General features: G+C 36.2%; 1 protein-coding gene across 1 annotated transcript in view; it reads right to left on the reverse strand.

Moving 5' to 3' along the window:
• Positions 1 to 2,679: 2,679 nt before the first annotated feature.
• Positions 2,680 to 14,785, reverse strand: part of LATS1 (large tumor suppressor kinase 1) — a 42,098-nt gene continuing 29,992 nt past the window's right edge. Inside the window, 4 exon segments of the mRNA XM_042940058.1 lie at positions 2,680 to 6,551; positions 10,475 to 10,581; positions 10,781 to 10,963; positions 13,522 to 14,104. Coding sequence (XP_042795992.1) covers positions 6,042 to 6,551; positions 10,475 to 10,581; positions 10,781 to 10,963; positions 13,522 to 14,104 — 1,383 coding nt within the window. The 3' untranslated portion in view covers positions 2,680 to 6,041.

The raw sequence follows: 14,785 nt of genomic DNA on the forward strand, positions 1-14,785 counted from the left end.
GCTAAGTAACCTTTAGGAAAGAAGCCCTATGATGGAGGTGGCAGAACTGAACACACGAAGTGTGGACTGCCAGCTCGGATGTTGTATTTCTAAGCAGTGATCGTTTGCATTTTATATGCAGTAAACCCAATTCCAGTACTTTTACCCTCCAATTTACACATGTCTCTACTTCACACTGCCCTTTGTTTTTTGCCTCTCATTTCGGTGAAAGTGAATCTTCCTTTGTCTATGCCCAGGTCCCTCACTTGAACTTAGACTTTTTTTTTATTTCCACTTTATGTCTTCGTATTTATATGGTTAAAACTCAAAAATAATACAAAAGATTATATAATGAGAAGTCTTCCTCCTATTCTTGCCACCCTAGAAATCCAGGTCCCATCCCCAGAGATAAGCAATGATATCCAATTCATTAATTACCTTCCAGACGTCTTTTTATCATACATGCAATGAAATAATGCAATTTATTGGCCCTCTCATGCGCTTTCTCATATTCTGCCAGTTTATGTCTTCAATCAAAGGACAGTCTCTTTTTGTTATTTTTTTTTAATATTTATTTTTGAGAGAGAGACCGAGCACAAGTGGGGGAGGGGCAGAGAGAGAGAAAGACACAGAATCCGAAGCAGGCTCCATGCTCTGAGCTGTCAGCACAGAGCCTGATGTGGGGCCTGAATCCACAAACTGAGATCATGACCTGAGCCAAAGTCGGACACCTAACCAACTGAGCCACTCAGGCGCCCCTCTTTTGGTTATTTTATAGCTTCCATTTTCTTGTTGGGATTTCCTATCTTTATATTTGTTATGAGAGTACTTTTCTTTAGATCATTGTGCATAGTTATAAGAGCCATTGTACTGTCTTTGCCACTTCCAGACGTTAGAATAGGATCTTAGAGTTGACCTCCACTGTTTGTTTTCTTTTGAGACTAGGTCATATTTTTTGTATTTCTTTGTAGGTCAGGTAATTTTGAAGTGTATCCTGGATATTGGATATGTTGTGTTATATATCCCCTGTTTCAAATCTGTGATGTATCTCTGGAGGTGGTGTTTGTTTGGGTGGTGGTTGTTAAGCAGGCAATTAGATTTGATCCACTTTCTGTTGGGCAGCACCTCAAATACCAGTTTAGTCCTTTTGTTCTTGGATTCTTCCTCACAGATGTGTGGCTAATGATTCAGCTAGAGATTTGGGCCTTTCTCAAGCAATGTATCTTGAAAATTAGATACCCCTCGAGTGCCACTCCTCTCTGCCAAGGGTTGTCTTCGATCCAGAATCTGCCTGCTCTTGGTTCCACTCAGTATCTTTAGGCGGATGTTTTTGGATTTTCCTCCGAGTTTAAAGTAATTATATGAGATAAAGTCAATCCAGTGGGAGCTTACTTGGTCATTCCTTTTCTCTAACATCTCAGTCCAGGATGGACATACAGCCCCACATCACACAGTCTCTCAGGTAACCAGGTTCTATTCATTTTGTTGATCCACCACCAGGGTGTTTTCCTGGCTCTCACGATCAACAGTCACCAGTCCGTCCCTGTTCCATACTGTGGGAAAAGGGGAAAAGCAAGTGGAGGGCAAGCAGTATCAACTTTAAGTGTATGAACTTTAAGTATCACATACGCTCATATCCCAAGGGCCAATCACGTGGCCACACCTAATTACAAGGGAATATGAAAAACATGTGGTCGCTTAGGACAGTCAAAATTGGACAGGGATGGGGGCTCTATCCGTAAAAGACAGAATGACAGAATGGATGTGGGGGAACGAGAGCGGCATGTGTCATGAGTCAACCACTGTGAGAGCTAAGTACTCATGAGAACCCCTTTTTCCAATACAGAAAAATTTAACCCCTCTCCAGGGGAAACAACTCAAAGTTCCACCCAGATTCTGAATCCAGCAGTATGTTTCAGATCTCTGGATCTTCTAAGTAGGAAGAAGGAGAGATTAGGTATTAAAAAGAACAATAACTGCGTATATTTCAGACATAAATTTGATATCTCTTCTCTACCCTTCACACACATAAACAGATACAATTTTTGTGTGTTTGGCTTTGGCATAACAAAGTAGAGTCACAAGCATACCAAACAAGGGTCTACAATGTAGTATAATGAATCATAGGAATAATGCAACTTACATCAACTATACAACAGCCTCATGTAGACCAAATACAATTTTATAAAGAAGTGCAAACATGAGGATAAAGGACACTAAGAGTGATGGTAATGCTTGAAAAAGGATAAATAAAACTAAAAATGTGTTCATCTGTAGAAAGTTGATTTATACATAATATCAATATATGTATTAGAATTATAATATCAATATATGTATTTTCTCTGGTAGGCAATCATGTGATAAAGGACTGCAAATAAAGGAAAAGACATTTGTCAACTACGTATTTAAAAATTTTTTAAGTGGACTCAAATGATACTAAATGAGGAGTTTAATAATTAGAAAAGTTTAAATCTGTGCTGATCTAAAGGAAGCCTTCAACACGAAATATATATTGTACTTATGTTGGGCAAAATGAAAACATTTTACGGGTTACTTTACTCAGTTTGCCTTAACCTAACTAGGTATTATCATTATATATATTTTAACTCCAAAACATCAAAGTTTTAATCACAAATTTTCTCTAATAACGATTCAAATCAAACTACATAGATGGCTTAAAAATCAGCTTTCCACACATAATTGAAAGATCTGAATTCTTTTTTTATTATTATCCCAGCAAATGTTACACTAGAGAAAATGATTGGGAAAATACAAATACAGTCATTAAAAACACAGGCTGATTATTCATATCTATTACATTCAGAAGTATGCAAAACAATTTAGTTATATTGCAAAGCTGTAATTCCTTTTCCTAACAAAGCATTATTTTATAAAACTGTAGTACTGTATTGATTCAATTTTAATACAAAATACTTATATACACAATACAATATAAAAGTAAACTGTGGTATAGTGCCTTCCACAAAGGGATATATTAAGGCGCTTTACAAACATACCAATATGTTGACTCAAATTACTTTTTGCTTTAGATTAAAACAAACAGGCTAAATAAATGTTTCACTTTAAATACCAAAGGGATTTTTGTTTATTTTTTGTATATTAAAGAAAAAATTTCTAAAGTACCTTAGGTAACAGCAGCAGCAATATCTAAAAATCCTCCCACTGTATTCTCTAATTTCTAACATATTATTAAGTCAGAATAAAACATTTCCACTCACAGTTTTGCACTTTGCAACAGCAGAAGGTAATAACTTTTTTAAAAAGTCAATCTCAAAGTGACTTCTTAGTCATACATTCTATGGTTCCTATTACAAATAAGGTAGAAAAGATACAGCAATAGGGCCTGCCTTAGGATGTCACTGGACAATACATAATAGTATCTACAGTTACATAATTATAGAACACATTTTATAAATACTATTAATATACATAAAAAGGGGGTAAGTATAAGAAAGACAGCAAGTTTTCAAATGAGTGGGAAAATGATTTTAAGAAGAAAACATGTATAACCAATGTTTTCACTCTATTTCAATTGAAAGCATATAGATTTTTTACGTTGTTCTCCTATTTTTGGTCAGGAAGCACCAGATTCTATGCTAGAAGAACCAGATATAGTTTGGGAATAGGAGAGCTAATAAGTATATCCAAACCGTTAGAACTGCAGACACTAAAGGCTTGCTTTAGATAAACACAGAAAGCTCATATCGTCAGAGGAAATTTTAAAAGAACACACGATTTGTAGTGTCAACACAGATTTTGTGGGGAGAAATGGGGAGGAGACAGCACCTTAGTTTTCCTAGAACATGAAGGTAACAAAGTTGGTTCTTACGGCATTGTACCACAATCCAGAAGTAAAACAACCAAGTGGAAATTTCAATAAATCTGACTGAGAAAAGCCAAAGAGCCAGAGGGATATCTTAAAATTTGAGTAGTGAGCTAAAAATTCTTGAACTATTTTGTTTTGCATAGGATTTTATACGACTAATCAAATGTTCCATGAAGTGAAGACTGCCAACTCAGTATAGTGCCTTTTCTTACAATTCTCTAATGATTAGAAGTCCTTCAGAAATATTTCCGTATCAAGCCTGTAACAAGCCAAACATGTATTTCAATGCCCTCAAGTGTATGTTTAAAACGCCTTAGTGCCGTACCAGTGTGAGAAAGGCATTCCTGGGGATACGTTATCACATGTACAGAATTTTTCCATCACAAATTATCAGTGTTTATACAAGATGTGCTAATCTGAGTACTAACCAGTAAATTTAAAGCAAAGTTCTGAGTTTAGCGTATCAGTGTTCCTACAGGACAGAGGTCCTTAACCAAGTTTGTGACAGTTTTCAACATGTCCAGAATCCCTAAGACTGCACGCAGCATCATATGTGTGTGTGTTAACGTGCAATTTTCTGGGAAAAGAGTCCGCAACTTTCATCAGACTCTCAAAAAACCCAACGAACCCCAAAGACCCACCACTACACACAGTGGGGTATGCAGTGGTTTACAAGCTGAGCTCTGAGACAGCCACCTATGGAACGGTGCAAGAGTGAACTAATGAATCTTCTCTGCCCTCCCCAATTCAACTGGAACAGCTTTGCCTTTACTTTCACTTACATATAGGATTTCCACTAGCTTGTTTCCATTAGTTTGAAAATCACTAAAATTATGCCTCTTCTTATCTACACATATACAATTTTGATAAAACAATTCCCTATCAGAGGAGCTTAAAGGAAAGGAACTAAAATACAAATTTTACTAATGTCAGAATAGAGCCCTTTTCCCCTTCCTAAAAAATAAGCTAAATGTATTTTGGTATGAAACCACAAGTGTTCCTTAAAACCTAAACATTATATATACATATATATGTATATATAATAGGCATGCTGAAAAACGTATTATTTAACCTTAAATTAAGTCAGGAGGATTTGAATTTTCTACTAAGACCACTATATAACTTTTTCTAATTACTAACAGACACCTTAAGAGTTAAATAATTTTTTCTGCCCATAGGTAAAATACTGCCAAATAGCCAGATTTCCTTTGCCAATAACAACTTGTATATACAGCACTGTTCTGAAAGAGGAAACATGTAACATTACTGATGACATAATCAAAACTGTCACTATGCAGAAAAAGTACTTTTCTAGTGAATACCCACAAATAATTTTTCTACTTAAAGTTTCTTATGAAACTGAAAATAATCTTTCTGCTTAGGATGGTCGAAACTTAAAAAAAAAATTCGAAGTAAAAATATGAAAGATCTTAGCATCCGGTATTGTAAATTTTGACTTATGGCATCTTTTTTCCCTTTTAAAACTAGAAGCAGCATTAAAAATACCAGTATAGAAAGAAAAATGGTAGTGCTTTGCTTCTTTTAAAGTCAGTCATTCTTGAGAAATAAATGCTAGAAGAGTAAATATTCCACAGAGGGGAAAAATAAGAAAGAGAAAATGCAGTATTTTTTCTTCTGATGAGCATACTGTTTCAACCCTGTATTTCTTAATTACAAGATGTAAATTATCAGATTAGCCTAAGAACACTCATCACCATAATGGCTTAATTTCTATAGCTTATTTTGTACCAAAAACCAGGATACGGGGTAAAAAAAAAAAAAAAAAAAAATCTGTAAATGTGGGGTACATTTCATATTTGGTTAAAGCAAGATAAAACTGTCTTTCAAAAAAAATTCAAATATTCTTGTCTTTTAAAATTATTTAGTGTATGTACAAATAGATACCAGGTTTCTCCTTTTAAACAAAGCACTATTTTTTTTTTTATTTTTAAGTACTTTAAGTACCAAGAACTGACTATAATATTCAGTTCATAATTTATTTTCTTTATAACAATTTTTTTTTCTAAATTACTGATTAAAAAGGCTGGAATAAATTAACATTTAAAAAAGATTTTCCATAATTTAGGAACATAAAATATTGTACACAGAGCACTCATACATAGCTCTGTCACATTTGCATAATTTTACTCTCGGAGCCTCAAAAAACTCTGCGTTTCAGGTCTTTTTGCAAATCCTCATTACATTTCCTAGTGTGTTAAACATACACTAGATCACGATTTTTGATCTCTGAGCCTGTGTGTTGATCATCTTCATCTGACTGTTGCTCTGAGCCTTGTGAATTAATATATTCATATTCAATAGGCTTTGGATAATTATATGGGTAGCCATTGTCATCAAAAAACCTCCGAAAGGTAAATTCGTAGAAAGCATGTTCAGGGTGCTTTCCATTTTTATACCATCCGTTGAGAGTGTCGTTTACATTTTCTTCCTCATTATCATCACTCCATAACTTATCAGGATCAACAGGATCAAAATTTGATGTATCTGTTGGGTGTGTGATTTTAGGAATGTATGAAGCAGATTGCTGTCTCAGGTCACTGGAGAAATCAATTGTTTTAAAAAATGGATGAGCTTTTATTTCATCAGCTCCATTCTTGCCTAAGCGATCTTCTGGTCCTCGGCAAAGTTTAATAATAAGATCAGAGGCTTCAGGACTCAGTTTAGCTTGAGGTGGAATGTGAAGAGATGTTTGCCAGTTGATAACCTTTAAAGAGGATTTTTTAGAAATTAGGAGGGAAGAGGTAAATAAGAAAAAAATGTCCTCCAAGTTTTATACCAAAGCCTTACCTATTTTTATCTTTAAAAATAAATTGCACAGTATTCTGCCTTCCTTACCTTTAATAATGAATGAATCGCTGATGGGAAATAACCTTTCCTCCCATTCCCTCCCCCCAGGCAACTTATACTCATATTTTAAGACTCACTGTAAGTTTTAGCTCCCCTGTTAAGCTCTTCTACCTATGGCAGAAATGACAATTTCCATTGCGCTGTCCCGTTCCATGTGTTTACTGGTATCATAGTACAGACTTCGTGGGACCTGTTCTGTCTATGTCCTTCTACCACAGATAAAATTCCATAAGGCTATAGATCATGTTTTGTCTTTGTATTTCTTAGTGCTTGGCAAGTTGCCTGGCACATCGTTAATAGATGTTCAATAAATATTTATTCTGACTTTGAATAAACCAGAATGAGGGAGAGAGGGAGGGAGGAAGGGAAGAGAGGGAAGAACGGAAGAAAGGTAGTAGATAATCAAGAAATATTTTTTACTATTGAGTTTTGAAAGTTCTTTTTATGGTCTAGATACAAGCCCTTTGTGGGAAATGTGTCTGCAAATGTCTCCCTCCAAGCTGAATCTTGTCTTCATTGTCTTGTGTCTTTTGTATACTGAAAGTGTTAAGTTTTGATGAATTCCAGTTTCTCAACTTTTTCTTTTATAGATCATGATTTTGGTATCATTTCTAAGAACTCTTCCCCTAACCCTAGGCCATAAAGATTTTATAGTATTATAAAAGTATTATAGTAGTATAGTATTTATATTTTATCTCTGGATCGATGAACCATTTTGAGTTAATCTTTGTGTAGGGATGAAGTTTACATTAAGTTTCAGTACTTTCTGAATATGGCCGACCAATTATCCTACATTTGTTGAAATACTATTCTTTCTCCATTTGCACCTTTGTCAAAGATCAAATGGACATATTTGTGTGGTTCTATTTCTCTATTCTGTATCTTGTTCCATTGATCTATGTTTGTGTCCTTTTACCAATATCACCCCGTCTAGATTACTGTAACTTCATAGTAATTCTTAAAAGTGGTTGATTCCTCTAACTCTGTTCTTCTTTTAAAACATTGTTTTCAAAAAAAAAAAACAAAAAAAAAACATTGTTTTCATTATTCTAGTTCCTCTGTTCACCCATATACATTTTACTTATTTACTTTTAAATGTTTGTTTGTTTGTTTATAGTGAGAGCGTGCACACATGTGCATGCGAGCAAGCAGGGGAGTGGTAGAGACAGGGAGACAGAAAATCCCAAGCAGGCTCCATACCACCAGTGCAGAGGCCAATGCAGTGCTCGAAGTCACAAACCATGAGATCATGACCTGAGCCGAAACCAAGAGACAGATGCTTAACCAACTGAGCCACCCAGGCACCCTACCCATATACATTTTAGAATTGGCTCATCTGTACCTACAAAAATTAGGATGGAATCAAATCTATAGATTAATTTGGAGATAACTGATAGCTTTGCTATGTTGAGTCCTCCAATCTATCGACATGGGATATGGTACATGTCTCCATTTATGAAGATCTTTCTTGATTTCTTTCATCAGAGTTTGTAGCTTTCGGCATAGAGATCTTGTTCATGTTTTATTAGATTTATACCTGCATATTTCTTTTTTTTAATGTTTATTTATATTTGAGAGAGACAGACAGTGTATGAGTAGAGGAAGGGCAGAGAGACAGAGACAGAACCCCAAGCAGGCTCCAGGATCCAAGCTGTCAGCACAGAGCCCCAATGTGGGGCTTGAACTTACAAGTCATGAAATCGTGACCTGAGCCGAAGTCAGACGCTTAACTGACTGAGCCACCCAGGCGCCACCCCCCTGTATATTTCAATTGGAGGAAACTTCTATGAATGGTACTGCTTTTATTTTTTTAATGTTTATTTATTTTTGAGAGGGGGGGAGAATGAGAGCAAGCACAAGCAGGGAAGGGGCAGAGAGAGAGGGAGAGATACAGAATCTGAAGTAGGCTCCAGGCTCTGAACTGTCAGCACAGAGCCCGACACAGGGCTCAAATCCATGAACCATGAGATCATGACTTCAGCTGAAGTCAGATGCTTAACTGACCAAGCCACCCAGGCACCCCTGAATGGGACTGCTTTTAAATTTCAGTTTCTGGTCATTTATTGCTTAAATATAGAAATACAATAGATTTTTATGTATTACCCTTATAAGTCTACAACCTTGCTAAACTCACTTATTATTTCTATGAGTTTTTTCATAAATTCCCTGGATTTTCTATATAGAAAGTTATGTTGTCATCTCTGAATAGGCTAAGTTTTTATTTCTTTCTAATCTGTATGCCTTTTATTTCTTTTGTTGTTGTATTACCCTGGCTAAGATTTCTAGAACTATGTCTAATAAGACTGGTAAAAACACACATCTTTGCTATGTTCTTGATTTTGAGGAGAAAGCATTCAGTTTTTCACACGCCCCTGCACACACGCGCGCACACACACACACATTTATATATATATATATATATGCATATACTTTCATATACATATATATTAAAATGAAGAGGAAATAAAGACACTTTCAGACAAACTAATTTGAACCAAACCTAAGAGAATGCATTATCAACACACCTATACTTAAAAGAAATTTTAAAGGAAGTTTTAAATATATTAAAAAAAAAATTTTAATGTTTATTTATATTTGAGAGAAAGAGAGAAACAGAGAAAGAGAGCAAGCAGGGGAGGGGCAGAGAGAGACAGAAACACAGAATATGAGCTGTCAGCACAGAGCCTGACCTGGGGCTCAAACTCACAAACCATGAGATCATGACCTGAGCTCAAGTCGGACGCTTAACTGACTGAGCCACCCAGGCACCCCAAGAAGTTTTAAATATATTAAATGCAACGAAAGAAGTAGTTACAACTCAGGGGGAACATCATAGAAGAGATATCTTAAGAATGATTAAGAATGAGTTAGTTCAGGAGTTAAGCAGATTTAAGAAAGTAGGGAGAGTTGTGGAAGATGAGAAAGAAAGAAAGAAGAACATTCCAGACAGAGGGAATGGTATGAACAGGGAAGGGAGTATAAATTTGGACTTTAATCCATGGACATGGGAACCACTGAAGGGTTTTTAATGGGACTGTTTATGACCAAAATTGTGGGCAGCTTCTCATTTAAATGCCAGAGGTAATTTCAAGTGGAGATACAGATATTTGTTTGTTGTTTGGGGGTAGACTATGCATGGAAGGAAACAAAGCCAGGAGCCAGAAGGTGACAAAAAGTAAATTAGAATAAATCTGCACATAGTACTAAAGACTTCCATGAGAATGGAATGAGTATATAAGCACATGAGTGACAGAGGATCTAACAGTGTGATGACAGTGGGATGACGGACACTAGAGTTCACTCCTGGAATTTCAGTGACTTCCTCTAACCTTACCAATTCATTCTTTTTTTTTTTTTTTTTTTTTAAAGTAAACTCTACTTCCAAGGTGGGGCTCGAACTCATGACCCCAAGATCAAGAGTCACTCTACTGACTGAGCCAGCCAGGCGCCTCCTTACAAGTTCATTCTTTTTTTTTTTTTTTTTTTTTTAATCAGGTTTTGTTGCTGTTGTTTGAGAAAGAGAGAGGGAAGGGGAGAGAAAGAATCTCAAGCAAGCTCCAATGCTCAGTGCGGAGCCTGATGCAGGGCTCGATCTCATGACCCTGGGATCATGACCTGGGCCAAAATCAAGAGTCAGATGCTCAACCAACTAAGCACCCACGTGCCCCACCTTACAAATCCATTCTTAAATTCCAGAATAAGATGTTCTAAATAAAGGATTGCTAAAAGTCTATGATATAGGAACTCTGACAAGTCTTTGGTATAGATGCTATATCTTACCTTCATTTGTGTTTCTAATGGTGTTTGTGCCAAGAAAGGAGGTTGACCCACCAACATTTCAAAAAGAATTACACCAACACTCCACCAATCACATAACTGTGTATAGCCTAAAATAAGATACCAAAGTTATAGTTATTCAGAAACTTTTTAAAAAGTGCTCAGAATACAATCAAAATATTAAATCACCAAAATGCTGTATAATTAATATTTTTATTATAAACCTGAAAAATAAGCCACATGTTAATTAATGTAAATTTCAGCTGGTCTAAAGGCCTATTGAGATTATCACAAAACTAATGTTTTTACCTGTTCGTAACAACACTTCAGGTGCAATATAATTGGGTGTCCCAACCAACGAATGTGCAAGACACCGCTGGTGTTGGCGTGCAGCTCTCCGCTCCAATGGCTTCAATCTATCTCCACATCGACAGTTAGAAGGGTCACCCCATTCATTACTGAAATCCATACTATCTTGCCGTGGATGGTCACCTATGTAGAAAGTACGTAAATAATAAATAAATAAATAAAAGCAACAAGAACAAGACTGAGCCTAAAGACTGTTTAATCTTTTGACATCATGGTTTAGAGTTAACAGTACTCTTCCCTTGAGACAAAATAAGACACAATGTATGCCATATCACTGATGGTGTTTATTACTAACTACAGCCTGTGCTCCGAGATACTAATAGGACAAGTGTTACTCTAAGAAAAATTAGTGTAAGTTTCAGTAATTTACTCAATGTCAAATGATGATAATTAAAGTCATGAGTTCGTAGGATCAGGAATTTGTTATGCAGACTGCTTCCCCTTACTATTCTGAACAAAGTTTCAAACAAATGAGATCAGTGTTTGTTCATTCAATAAATGACAACGACAAATAAGACAGGGATCTTCTTTCGGGTAGCTTCTCTGTATTGGACAAACACAACAAACAGATATATATTTTATATCGATATATATACATATATATCGATATAAAATATATATATAAAAATAGTGATGCATCCCATTCAAAGAATCAACGTGAGGTAATATGACAAATGTACTAGGGTGGCTCAGGAAGACGAACTGAGGTGACATTTGTAAAAACCAGAGGGACTCAACCATTTGAAAACCAGGGCAAGACATTCCATCCACAGAGAAACAACAGTAACAAGAGAGACCAGTGGGGCTGGTAAATTAGGAGAGAATGGCGGACAATAGGAGTCGGAGCCGGTGTTTAATAAGCCAAAGAAGTGGTTTGCCTTTTACTGCAAATGCAGTGGGAAGATACCAGAGAGTTTGAAGAGAACGACAAGATCTGATTTATGTTTCAAAAAGAAAACACTAACTGCCATGTAGAGCACCAACTGTAGGGAGGACAAGCGTGAGGAGTGACCAGTTCAGAGGCTACCCTGACAGTAACAGTGGCGATGTAGAAAAGTGAACAGATCAAGGGTATTTTTAGAGGTGGAATAAACAGGATTTATTGATGGATTAGATGTAGACGGTGTGGGGAGAAAAGAATCAAGGATAACTAAGTGGGCGGTGGTAGTGCAATTTACTAACATGGGGACGACTGGAGGGGGAGAAATTGAGAGTTGTTTATTGGCAATGTGAAGTTTAAAAGGCCTATTAGACACACACGTGAACGGGAGGGGCAACTTCTAGAAAGAGAGATTTCGAAGTCACTGGAATGAAATGGCATTTAAAGCCATGACTGGATGAAATCACCTAGAAAAATACAGCTCGTATTTAAACTGACTGTAATAATCATCTAGGCAGGGTGCCTGGCTGGCTCAGTCAGTAGAGCATACAACTCTTGATCTCAGGGTCACGAATTCAAGCCCCACACTGGGCGTGGAGCCTACTCAAAAAAGTAAAAAAATAAAAAGCAAACTTTAAAAAAATAAAGTACAATTTCTCCTCTCCAGTGAAGATTTTAAATCAGAAGACTGGAATAGAGCCCACGAATCATATTTTTAAGAAGAACCCCAAATTTTTAGGGTGACTCTGAGGAGACAGGTTCAAGTGTCTCAGTTCTATCCACTTACTGTCAACCTACTTGGCTTCACAGAAACACAGGAGGCTAATACTTACCTGAGAAGATTGCTGTGACCCTTAAATTAGAATATATGTAAAGAACCTGGTCATAAGTATTCAAGAATTGTTAGATCGACTTACACTTCCATTAGCGCTTTGAAGGGATCTTGGTGAGCAGTGTGGTGTAGTAGAAATAACATGGGCCCTGTAATCAGACAAACCTGGGTTCAAAGCCTAGCCCCCCTACACTTCTTTTCTGTCTGACCTTGGGCAAATTGCTTCATCTAACTAAGCCTCAGTTTCTTTATCCTGCCTCACAGTGATGTGAGATTGAACAAAATCATGTGCATAGAGTGTTTAAGGTTAAATAAGTCGTATAATAGTCATACCACGGAATCCTAAATAGTAGTGAAAATACATGTCATATGCAATAACACAGATCAACCTCAAATACATAAAAGAAGTGAACATAGAAGAATACATATAGAATGATTACATTGAAATAACGTTCAAGAGGAGGCAAAATAAAATAACATTGTTTAGGGTTATAAACATTGGGAAAAGTATAGAGAAAAGTAAAGAACTGTGATTACAAAGTTCTGAAATAATGGTTACTTCTGTGGAAGAAAAAGGGGAAGCAATCGTTTAAGGGCTTCAGAAGCACTGACAATCTAGTTTTTAAGCTGAATGGTGGGTATGGGGCTTCATTTAAAAATTTTGGGGGACGCCCGGGTGGCTCAGTTGGTTAAGTGTCTGACTCTTGATTTCGGCTCAATTGTGAGGTCCCACTGAGCATGGAACCTGCTTCGGATTTTTCTCATTATTTATTTCTAAATAATGATATTTAGAAATAATCTAACACATTCTTTCATTTTATAAGGCTTGGTGTCTAAAGGATTCACTCACATTTATCCAATAGTCAAGACTGAAACCAGGACTTATGGCTTCCATCCAGTGAGAATACCTTATATCTTATTACATTTACAAGTCATATTAATATGTACAAATTTTATGGTTTTACTCACCACTCTGATAGTACTTAGAATCATGTGTCCATCTGAAGCCAGTGCAGAGGCCGAAGTCAGTCAATTTAATATGACCATCACGATCAATCAAAATATTATCAGGTTTAATATCTCTATGAATAAAACCCATTTTATGAACACTTTCAACGGCACAGGTAAGTTCTGCTATGTAGAATCGTGCCAGATTTTCTGGAAAGATGCCCATTCTAATTAATAGGCTCATCATATCACCCCCAGGAATATAGTCCATTACAAAGTATAAATTGTCCTTATCTTGGAATGAATAATATAGACGAACTACCCATTCATTGTCAGCTTCGGCCAGGATATCTCTCTCAGCTTTAACATGAGCGACTTGATTTCGAAGCAGAACATCTTTCTTTCGAAGAGTTTTTGTTGCGTACAAAGCCTTAGTATCTACTTTTCTTGCTAGACAGACTTCACCAAATGCTCCTATTCCTAGTGTCTTTATCTTCACAAACATAGACTTGTCCATTTTAGCCCTCTTAAGACGGATATAATTAGACTCTTTTTGGCAAAGCATCTTTCTCATTTGATCCTGGGCATCTTGAGATAGTCCAACCTAGGCAAATAAACTAAAGGTTAAATGAGGAATTAGCTTCTATACCAAATATTAAAAAATAGTTTGGAAAAATTCAGGCATATATTTAAAGGTTAAATGCATAATAATTTTTAACGAAGCATGTTAGAAATCTAGAATATACTTCAGAGAAAATTAATTAACACAAGTGCAGCTTAAGGGATAGTTAACAGGATATACAAAGGTGAGTTTTTATGCAGATTCTGCCATGGAGAGCAAGATGATACCAACGGTCAGCTTCCTACTGTTTTCTAATGCACCCCAACAAAGTTCCCAATGTGCAACAACCAGACATCTGTTAACATGCATCCTCATCCATCTCCCCATGCATATCCACCCCAAATTATGTGATCAGACTACCTTTATTATATATGCTTCTCTTGTGGAATGCCTACAATTAAAATATTCTTCCTCTTTTCTTTCATGAAAAGAAATTCTTCCCTCCAGATTCATTTATTCTAAAAAACTGATGTATTAAGAACAAATGAATGTCGTCTCTAACTTAACCACTCATTCACAACCCATCTTTCTTTTATTTTTCTCAGGCACTAGAGGAAGGGTAGGTAGGGTGCACAGCCACCACTAACACAAAATGCAAAAGGTTTCTCCTACCGTATTTAAAAAGGACAACTTGTTTGATTACAAGGTATCCTTTCGGTATTT

Source organism: Panthera leo, chromosome B2 (assembly GCF_018350215.1).
Source record: "Panthera leo isolate Ple1 chromosome B2, P.leo_Ple1_pat1.1, whole genome shotgun sequence".
Taxonomy (NCBI): domain Eukaryota; kingdom Metazoa; phylum Chordata; class Mammalia; order Carnivora; family Felidae; genus Panthera; species Panthera leo.